Raw genomic sequence first — 10,931 nt, 5'->3', positions numbered from 1 at the left:
TGTGGCTATATCACATAGACAATATTCTTTTGATTTGTCTAAAGCAGATGCATTATTTAATGAGTTATTAACAAATAAGTTTTTAATTTTAACTCCAGGCCACAACATTCCTAAAGAAAAGGACAGAGTTGGCAAGGAATATTGCAAATGGCATAATTCTTTCAGACATTTTACTAATAATTGTGTTACATTTCGCAATTGTGTGCAGGATTTAATTCAGAAAGGGATGTTGAAATATGCCGAAAAAGATAAAGGAGTAATGGTAGTTGACAGTGATCCGTTTCCTAGTATGGTGGAAATCAATATGGTGGCCACTGATCAGAAGAAAAAAGGAAAAAATCCTAGAGTTCTGTTGGTGGAGTTAGAAAAACTTCACAAGGAAAGGCTGGAGAAAATGGCAAAAGAAGCAAAAGGAAAAAGAGTTCAAAATGAACCAAGTGAGAGTTTCATCTATTTCAGATGTGGTTCTGAGAAAGAAAAAACTAAGGCCATTGTGATTAATGGGATTCAACAAATTGGAAAAGATGTTGGCCTGAGGTTTAATACTATGGGAAGTGGAGATTTACAAATTTTTGATAACGATTATTTGTTCTATGATAGAACAGATCCTGGAATTTTTGGACCTGTAGAGAACTATCGTAAGGATGATGCTCCATTCTTATTCCAGGGAGCACCTATTCATCCATGCTTGGTTGGAGCTAGTAATGTGAGGGCTATACTCAATCAACATAAGGGTTCTAAGCCTTATGGAAACCCAAAGGTTCTGACTAGGCCATATAATGGCCATCAGCAGCAATTTGGTGCATCACATAGTGGCCATCAACAATTTGGAAGCCATATGGAGGGCATTAACAATTCGCAAGACCATCTGGAGGATATCAGCAGCAACATCATGGCCCAAGAGTGAGGCCAGAAATGCAACTAGTTTAGCCAAGAATGGTGAAACCTCCAATACCATCCCATTTGGGATGGCAAGGAGTGTCACATCCAAAGTTTCCCATGAGTGGTTAGAGACCAATGAGAGAAACAATAACTCATAAAAGGAGAGAACAAAGAAGGTTTGATGCTATGATGTCCACTACTGCAGGGGACAAACCATCTGGAAGACAAGACTTAGTGTAGACTAGGGAAAGATTGGTTCCTACTGCTAAAGGAAAAGAAGTGAAAGGTTCAAATTCTAAGACCCATCCAGTGCAACCAGTTCAGATTTTGGAAAGGAAAATGGGACTAGAAGAGACTGAAGATAGACCTGTGGGTAAGCTTTCAGAGAAGGCTTTGTTAAGGCAAAAGCTGAAACAGTAGAAAAAGATCTGATGTTTGATGAAGAAGATAACAGTAACAAAAAAGATGTGGTAATGAAAGATGATCAAGATCGGGAGATGGCCATTGATAACAAGAATGTTAATGAAAGGGTTGAAGAAGATGAAGTGAAATCAGACAATTCTGGTGGTGACTTTGGAGAAAAGTTGGCTGCCATTCATTTTTGGTTCTTTGCCCCCTTCTAAGGAGTACAATATGATTATGGCCATCCCACAAAGGTTTCAGGCCAAACCAAACCAGCCAGATAACTTGGCAGGTGATGTTGAAGATTTGACAGAACCAGCTGTTCAGATAGCAATAGTTGAGACACATGCCAAGCCATTGAGATCAATTGAGGTCATTAAGTCTGTCGATGGAGAGAAAGTTGTACTTCAAAAACCAGAAGATAAGCTTATTAAGCATCTGAGGCCTCTGGATGTTAAAGCTTTTTTGGATGGGGTACCAGTGGAAAAGGTGTTGGTAGACAATGGAGCTATTGTCAACATTCTCCCATCTAGGACACTGAAGGCTATTGGTAAGTCTGTTGATGACTTACTTCCTGCTGAGGTAAATATAAGTAATTTTTCTGGTGGATCATCTGAGGCTAGTGGAGTAGTAGCTTTACAGCTTCAAGTTGGTTCCAGATTAATGGGAACAACTTTCTTTGTAATAGACTCCACTTCTAATTACAATGTGCTTCTAGGTAGGGATTGGATTCACCTTAATGGGTGTGTGCCTTCATCTCTACACCAAGCATTAATTTTTCTAACTAGTGGTGGTCAGAATAAAAAAGAAATAGAAATCTTCTGGGCTGATGCAAATCCTTTTGTTGCTGATGTCAACAACATAGAGGCGGTGCTGTATGATGAGAATTTGGGCCCAGTAGTGATTGATAAAGAAGAAGTCAAATCGCAAGGAAAAGGCTTAACAACTAAAAGGTTCAAGGCCTTCATTGAGGAAGGTTTTAAGCAGATAGGCCAGGAATTGGCCAAACCAAGCCTGATGCAGAAGTAGAAGAGGCCTGTGATAGAGGAAATTGCTGAAGACGATGAGTAATACAAGTGCAAGTAGCAGAAGAAGACAAGCTGGATGAGACAGCTGATGTAATTAGATCTATTTTTTCTAGACTTTTTAATTTCTTTTTAGAAGTAAGTTTAGCCCTAAGTGTTTGCCTAATTGTTCTTGGGCTGAATGTGTAATCGACAGTAGCCCTCTGAGTTATAAAGAGGTGCAACTCGAACATCTGAAGGCAGCTTCTGCCAAACTTGATGATCTCAAGAAAGATGTGCAGGACCCGTTAGAGGAATATAACTTAGGAAATAAGGCCTGTACAAGGCCCATTTATGTAAATGCTAATTTATCTAATGAATGTAAGAGCAAACTAGTTAGTTTGCTTTCAGAGTATGTGGATTGCTTTGCATGGACGTATGAAGAAATGCTTGGACTAGATAGAACATTGGTGGAGCATAGACTCCCAATTAAAGGAAATATTATTCCTCATAAACAACCCCTAAGAAAGATGACTAATGAAGTCACCTTATTGGTCAAGGAAGAGATCGAAAGGTTGCTCAATACAGGTTTTATTAGAACAGCCAGGTATGTTAAATGGCTGTCTAATATTGTTCCTGTAATGAAGAAAAATGGTAAGTTAAGAGTGTATATAGATTTTAGAAATTTGAATCTAGAAACTTCTAAAGATGAATATCCTATGCCAGTGCCTGATCTGTTAGTTGATTCGGCAGCCAAGAGCAAGGCTTTGTCCTTTATAGATGGACATGCTGGGTATAATCAGATCTTTATTAACCCAGAGGATACACATAAGACAACATTTAGATGTCCTGGTGCTTTAGGGACATTTGAATGGATAGTCATGCCTTTTGGATTAAAGAATGTAGGAGCAACTTATCAAAGGGCAATGAACTTCATTTTCCATGATTTGATTGGAAAATATTTAGAAGTTTATATAGATGATGTAGCCATCAAATCTAACAGTTTTGATGAGCATCTAGAACATTTGCAGCAGACATTTCAAAGAATGAGGACATACACACTCAAAATGAACCCTTTAAAGTGTGCATTTGGTGTATCTGTTGGAAATTTTTTAGGCTTTTTAGTACATCACAAAGGAATAGAAGTAGATGCTAATAAAGCCAAAGCCAAAGCCATTTTGGGGGCAAGACCTCCAGCCAACAAGAAAGAGTTGCAAAGTTTTCTTGGAAAAGTAAATTTTTTGAGGAGATTCATAGCTAATTTGGACAAGAAAACTTTAGCATTCTCTCCTTTAATGAAAATTAAGTCAGACCATGAGTTTAAATAGGAAGTGTGCCATCAAGAAGCTTTTGACTTGCTCAAAAAATACTTGACAAAACCTCCAGTGCTTATGCCACCAGTGACAGGAAAGCCTTTGAAATTGTATATATCAGCTTCTGACTTATCGATTGGTTGTTTATTGGCTCAAGAAAATGATATGGGTCATGAACAAGCTATTTACTACCTAAGTAGAAGGTTAAATGATACTGAAACTAGATATAATTCTGTTGAGAAATTGTGTTTGGCACTTTATTTTGCAGCCATTAAATTAAGGCATTATTTGCTGCCAACAGAAGTGTTTGTGATAGCACAAACAGATGTTATTAAATATGTTGTCTAAACCAGTTTTAAGAGGGAGACAGGGTAAATGGATCTTAGCATTAATTGAGTATTGTCTCAAATATGTGCCACAAAAAGCAGTCAAGGGGCAAGCTTTGGCTGATTTCTTGATGGAACACCCTGGCACTTCTATCGATTTAGACCTATATGAGGTCAATTTGGTGGAAAGTAAACCGTGGAAATTGATGTTTGATGGTTCAAAAATAGATGAAGGAGTTGGAGTAGGTATTGTGTTGATTGCACCAAATAAGCAAATGTATCAGTTTGCATATCAGTTGGAAGCACAACATGTACAGTCTTGTAATCAAGCTGAATATAAAGCCTTGATAATTGGCTTAGAATTGGCCATAGAATTCAGGATTAGAAGCCTCCAGGTTTTTGGAGATTCCCCAGTTAGTCATTAAACAAGTTTTAGGAGAGTTCAAATGTGTTAGTGGTGTTATGGAAGACTATCTAACTGAGGTCAAATGGTTAACTAGTTTCTTTGGCCATATCACATTCACACATAGGTTTAGACTGGAGAATAAAGAGGCTAATGAGATGGCTCAAGTAGCTTTTGAACTAAAAATACCTATAGGGGCTCAGGAAAGGGTGATTTGAATTCAGAAAAGAAACTTTTCTGCACTTAAAAATAGGTGTAGGAATTTCCTACCTATTCTCACTTTGGATGTGACAGAAGAAGATTGGAGATTCCCTTTAATAAAGTACCTATTGAATCCCAATGAAAAAAGCAGTAGGCAGGTGAGGTTTCAAGCCTTAAACTATGTTGTCATGAGAGATGATTTGTTTAGGAAGGCTCATGATGGTTTGACTCTGCTTTGTATTGGTAAATTATATCAAATGAAAGTGATGGCTGAAGCACATGAAGGAATTTGTGGGGCCCATCAAGCTGGTGATAAAATGAGATGGCTAATTAACAGGTATGGATATTTTTGGCCATCTATTAGAAAAGATTGCATAATGTATGCAAAAGGATATCAAAGTTGCCAGAAGCATGGCAATATTCAAAGGGTACCAGCTACCAGCCTGCATTCAGTGGTTAAACCTTAGCCTTTTAAAGGATGGGCAATGGATTTAATTGGGCAAATTTTCCCATCATCTTCTAAAGCACATTCTTACTTATTGGTAGCCACTGACTATTTTACTAAATGGGTAGAGGCAATACCTTTAAAAGTGGTGACACACGTCCAAGTTATTAAATTCTTAAAAAAGAATTTGATACACAGGTTTGGTTTACCCCAATCTATCACTGTCGATCAAGGTACAGTGTTCAATGAGGATAAGATTAAAGAGTTTGCCGAAGAATACGACATTCAGATATTAAACTCTTCACCATATTATGCCCAGTCAAATGGACAACATCAAGAATAGTAGGTGACATCATACCACATTTTAGAATGAGGGAATTACATGATGAAGACCAAAAACATGTAACAGCACTAATGGCCCATTTGTCCATATTTAGAGAGAAAGTTGATAACCTGTTGGCATCGTAAATACCTAAAGCTCTCCAGAGATCAATGTCGTATATCATCATTCGTTGGACCCATCGTTTCCAGTCTGGATTAGGTCTTTGCCATGTGCGTAGAGGATTAGGGCTGGAATCCCAATGGTTCCATGATAGCTTTGCTTTGTTGAAGACTAATGTTTCAGTGTCTGCAATAGGATAATACTGGGTGAGCTCATCAGGAATGATTACATTGAAAGTAGGGCCCAGTTCTCCTTCTGCAGAGTTGCTATGGCGTGGGATAATGCGACTGTTAAAGATGTTTTGACGCAGTAGCCGCTGAAAATTCATTGGAAAGCGTTGTACAGGTGGTGACTCAGTTTGTTTCTTTCCTTTGACCTGACCTCGTATGGGCGCCATTAGAGAGTGTGAGCAGAAGGGTTTTTCGAAGTCAGAGGGTTAAAGAAGCAAATAGCAGAGAGAGATAGAGAATAATGAAATGGTGATTTGAATTCTGGCATTCAAATAGCTTGTAGTGGGCCTTTTTAAGTTTGGGTTTTGTTTGATAGTATGATCAGTTGGGCTTACTCAAAGTTCTGGGAAATTATGTTGGACTAATTTTTAGCATTTGGGCCTTATTACAAATTATAGATAAACAACCCAAATATTTAAATGTCCAACTTTATTTCTTTTAAATAATCATTCAAGGCAAAAACTCCTTTTTGTCTTGAATGAGGGAGGCATTGTTGACACTAAAAATTGTATATTCTCTATCAATTGTATGTAACAAATGCAGAGAATTGGTCCAGCGGATGCTAGGTTTAAAGACCACGAGTTTCCACAAGTTTACAAGTGAAAAGCGAATGAATATGATGCCTAGAATACAAAGCAAGTGACAGAAAGGAAATAGTCAAAGAGACAGACGTGGCAGTTGCAGTTTTCCTGTCAATTCACCTTGTAATGAAGTGGAATGTGGCCAAACATGGCCCAGGCGTCAAGCCATAAAGTTAGCATACAAGGCATGTTGTTCAAATTTTGAAATTAAATAAATAGATTTATGAAGAAATCAAATTATATATATACTAAGAACACATGCTAATAATTACAACTAAATTTCAACAGAAATACACAAAATAATAAAAGGGTAAAGAGACGAAACCGAAGCCTGCACGGAAGCAGTTTCCTTAAAACAGATTTCGCCGCCTCACTGGTCGAGTGCTTGAGGAATCCCGGCGTCTGTCTCCCAGGATACGACGGTCAAAACCAGCTACGGCAGAAGCACTCTCTGTCTAGCTTAGCGAACAAAACAGTGGCAGCACTCTCTCACTGTAGGAACTTTCAGGCAAACTGACTTGTGAAAATGGAAGTAAAAATTTATGTGTTTGAGACTTGACAGGAGGGTCTCAATTTATATATGTATAGGGGAGAGGGGAAAAGCCTCCAGCCTTTACGGCTGTTCATAATGCACCATTAATCTCTGCAATAAAGGCAGGAGTTACAAACCCCATTATTGCAGGAGTTACAAACCCCATTAATGTAGGAGTTACAAACTTCATTACCTTTTTTCCATGAAGCTAACTTCATGAGGTAATTTCTCATTCAAATCTCAATGGTTTTTGGCCATTCTATCTGTGGTGTAAAGATCTCAATGCAAAGTATTTAAACCCACTTGGACCCAACACAATAGATGGTTGGGACCCACTTTAATCTTTAATTAAAGTCACCACACTTTAATATTAAATTAAAGTCCCTAAAAATCATTTTTTCAACAATCCCCCACATGAATAAAAATTGACCGAATGACGCAATAAACGAACACCATTCAACAATAATGACTCGGAGAGAGAGTACAATGGACTAACCCCGACATCAGAGAAGGTAGCTTTTGGCTTTGAACCTCTCCCAGTGAAAACCTATCGAGTTTACTGGCTGATCAGTGAATATGACATCTTGAACTGCTCTGCCGTTTATGTAAACTGAGACAATAGATCTCACACGGGAATTACTCCTACCACCATTCTATTCTCACTGGTGTGCCCTGTGTGGCCCTGGACACTAGCCTGGTTCAGCGAGTGGTTTCAAAGAATCTTGGCCTGCCCAATTCTTCTAGAAGCGGCCCCACTTCACACTCACATAGGTGACTCTACTTGAGTATCCTGCTATACTCAGCTCAATAGCTTAACAAACTAGAGTCATTAAAAGCTCAGCCTAACCTCTAGGTTGGGTTTCCATTCCGGTAACTTCCAAAGGCCTCAACCCCATTCCTTTTGACGACGTTTCGACTAACACTCGATTTAACCCTTTGGTTAGCGGATCCGCAATGTTGTCCTTAGACTTTACATAGTCTATAGAGACAACTCCATTTGAGAGTAGTTATCGTATGGAATTATGTCTACGACGGATATGTCTAGACTTTCCATTATACATATTACTCTGTGCCCTACCAATTGCAGATTGACTATCACAATGAATACAAATAGCAAGCACAGGTTTGGACCAACTTGGAATATCTTCAAGGAAATGGCAAAGCCATTCAGCTTCTTCCATTGCTTTATCCAAAGCAATAAACTCTGATTCCATCGTTGATCTAGATATACACGTTTATTTGGAAGATTTCCAAGACACCGCTGCTCCACCAAGAGTGAACACATATCCACTAGTGGACTTTGAGTCCTTTATATCTGATATCCAATTTGCGTCACTATAGCCTTCAAGCACCGCTGGATATCGAGTATAATGCAACCCATAATCCCGAGTGTAGCGTAAATACCTTAACACCCGCACAATACCCTTCCAATGAGAAGCATCGGGATTACTTGTGTATCTACTAAGCTTGCTAACCGAGTAGGCTATATCCGGCCTAGTCTACAGGTACATTAAACTTCCAATTACCCGAGAATATTCTAACTGTGAGACACTTTCATTATTATTCTTGGTAAAATGTAGACTTAAGTCTACAGGTGTCGATGACACACTCGTATTTGATCCACTAAACTTCTCAAGTATCTTATCAACATAATGAGACTGAGATAGTACAATTCCGTCAGAGATTCTGGTAATCTTAATTCCCAAAATAACATCTGCAATGCCCATATCCTTCATGTCAAACTTAGAGTTTAACAACTTCTTGGTAGTTTTGATCATTTCATCGTTACTACCTATAATGAGTATATCATCAACATATAGACACAAAATGACATAACCTCTGTCAGTGTCTTTGACATAAACACACTTGTCACATTCGTTGATTCTAAACCCATTTAACAACATTGCGTTGTCAAACTTCTCATGCCATTGTTTAGGCGCTTGCTTCAAACCATACAAAGATTTGACAAGTTTACAAACTTTCCTGCTTTGCCCTAGAGCTGAAAATCCTTCAGGTTGCTCCATGTAGATTTCTTCATTCAAATCTCCATTTAAGAAAGCTGTCTTTACATCCATCTGGTGAATTTCTAGATTGCGCAAAGCAGTAATCGCAATCACCATCCGAATGGATGTTATCCTAGTAATAGGTGAGTACGTATCAAAGTAATCCAGGCCTTCTCGTTGCCTGTACCCTTTGATAACGAGCCTCGCTTTATACTTGTCAATTGGCCCATCGGCCTTCATCTTTCTTTTAAAAATCCATTTGAAGCCTAAAGGCTTACAACCTGGAGGTAAATCTACCAACTCCTAGGTGTGGTTCTGTAAGATGGAGTCAATCTCACTTTTGATCGCTTCTTTCTATAATGGACTCTCAGGAGAAGTCACAGCTTCGTGGAAAGTTTGAGGTTCGTTCTCAACCATATAATTTAAGAAGTCTGGACCAAAAGATTTGGATATCCTAGCCCTTTTACTCCTTCTGGGCTTATCTAAAACCTCAATTTGATCATCACCTGAATCATCAATATGATCATCCTCACTAGCAAGCTCATCAAATTTCTCCAAAGACCTTGGAACCCTTTCATGGGTTCGGTAAGGAAAAATGTCTTCAAAGAAACATGTATTCCTTGACTCCATAATGGTATTCCTGTGTATGTCTGGAATTTCAGACTTATGTACAAGAAACCGATATGCACTACTATTATGTGCATAACCAATGAATATACAATCCACAGATTTCGGGCCTATCTTAACCCGTTTGGGTGTAGGAATCGCCACTTTTGCAAGACACCCCCACATTTGTAAGAATTCATATGAAGGCTTAACGCCTTTCCATAACTCATATGGCGTCTTATCCACCTTCTTCCGGGGTACTTTATTCAGAATGTAATTTGCAGAGAGAATTGCTTCCCCCCACATGTTCTGTGGCAATCCAGAACTTATCAACATTGCATTCATTATTTCCTTTAGCGTCCTATTCTTCCGTTCAGCAACCCCATTTGATTGAGGAGAATAAGGCGCCGTGGTTTGGTGGATAATCTCGGATTGAGCACAAATCTCAATAAACGGTGATTCATACTCACCACCACGATCACTTCTTAGAGCCTTAATCTTGCGGCCTACTTGATTCTCAACTTCATTCTTATAAAGAACAAACTTGTCAATCGCCTCATCTTTGCTTTTGAGCAAATAGACATAACAATACTTAGTGCAATCATCAACAAAAGTGATGAAGTACTTATTGCCACCACGTGATTGTATAAATTTTAAGTCACACACATCACTATGCACTAAATCCAACGGTTCTGAACTTCTTTCAATAGAATGAAACGAAGATCTTGTCAACTTCGCTTCAACACAAGTTTCACACTTGTGTTTCGGATTAATCTTAAAAGATGGTATGTGATCTAACTTGATTAATCTACGTAAAGATTCAAAGTTCACATGTCCTAGTCTACCATGCCACAAATTGGAAAACTTAAGCATGTAAACAGAAGAAGATGCATCTTTATTCATCTTTGGGATAATAGTCATTACATTGAGTTTAAACATACCCCTCAACATATAACCCTTACCCACATACATTCCGCTCTTGGTCAAAACGACCTTGTCGGACTCAAAAACCATGCGAAAACCATGTTTACTAAGAAGAGACCCTGAGACAAGATTTTTACGAATGTCCGGAACATACAGGACTTCGTTCACGGTCAGCTCTTTTCCTGACGTCAACTTCAGGACTACCTTTCCTTTCCCCTCAACAATCGAGGTAGTAGAGTTTTCCATAAACAACTTCTCACCGTTTGTAACCGGTTCGAAAGTTGTAAACAGCTTTTTCTCGGAGCAGATGTGGCGTGTAGCTCCAGTATCAATCCACCATTCTCTTGGGTTTGAACCTACCAGATTCACCTCAGAGACAACGTCAGACAAGTGCATATCATCCTCCTCATGGGAGTGCTCTTGTAAATCTACCATATGAGCACGAGGTTTAGTCTTGTATGACTTCTTCTGCTTGTGGCAGTCACTAGCCCGACGCCCATTGCTACCATAGTTATAGCACTTCCCAAAGAACCAATTACTTGGTTCCGGTGGCTTGTAAGCTGGCTTCTTTGCAACACCACCTCTAGGCCCCAACTTAGATGGCTTCTTTCTTATTCCAGAAGATTTGCCATGTTCA

At 38.9% G+C, this 10,931-nt stretch overlaps 1 protein-coding gene across 1 annotated transcript; it reads left to right on the top strand.

The window, feature by feature from the left end:
* Positions 1-1,521: 1,521 nt before the first annotated feature.
* Positions 1,522-4,352, top strand: LOC145794002 (uncharacterized). Its single transcript, XM_082876921.1, has 4 exons — positions 1,522-2,309; positions 2,446-3,520; positions 3,617-3,848; positions 3,955-4,352. Exons 1-4 carry the CDS (start codon positions 1,522-1,524, stop codon positions 4,350-4,352), a joined length of 2,493 nt encoding a protein of 830 aa, XP_082733047.1.
* Positions 4,353-10,931: the final 6,579 nt, after the last annotated feature.

Source organism: Camellia sinensis, chromosome 6 (assembly GCF_055761805.1).
Source record: "Camellia sinensis isolate YWXY chromosome 6, ASM5576180v1, whole genome shotgun sequence".
Lineage (NCBI taxonomy): Eukaryota > Viridiplantae > Streptophyta > Magnoliopsida > Ericales > Theaceae > Camellia > Camellia sinensis.
This window is presented reverse-complemented; position numbering and strand designations above follow the sequence as displayed.

Excerpts from the sequence above, each read along its gene's own strand:
- LOC145794002 (XM_082876921.1), top strand. The coding sequence starts at position 1,522 with ATGGCCATCCCACAAAGGTTTCAGGCCAAACCAAACCAGCCAGATAAC. Across the intron at positions 2,310-2,445 it reads AAACCAAGCCTGATGCAGAA|AAGTAAGTTTAGCCCTAAGT; the intron begins GTAGAAGAGGCC and ends ATTTCTTTTTAG. Across the intron at positions 3,849-3,954 it reads TAATTCTGTTGAGAAATTGT|TTTTAAGAGGGAGACAGGGT; the intron begins GTTTGGCACTTT and ends TGTCTAAACCAG.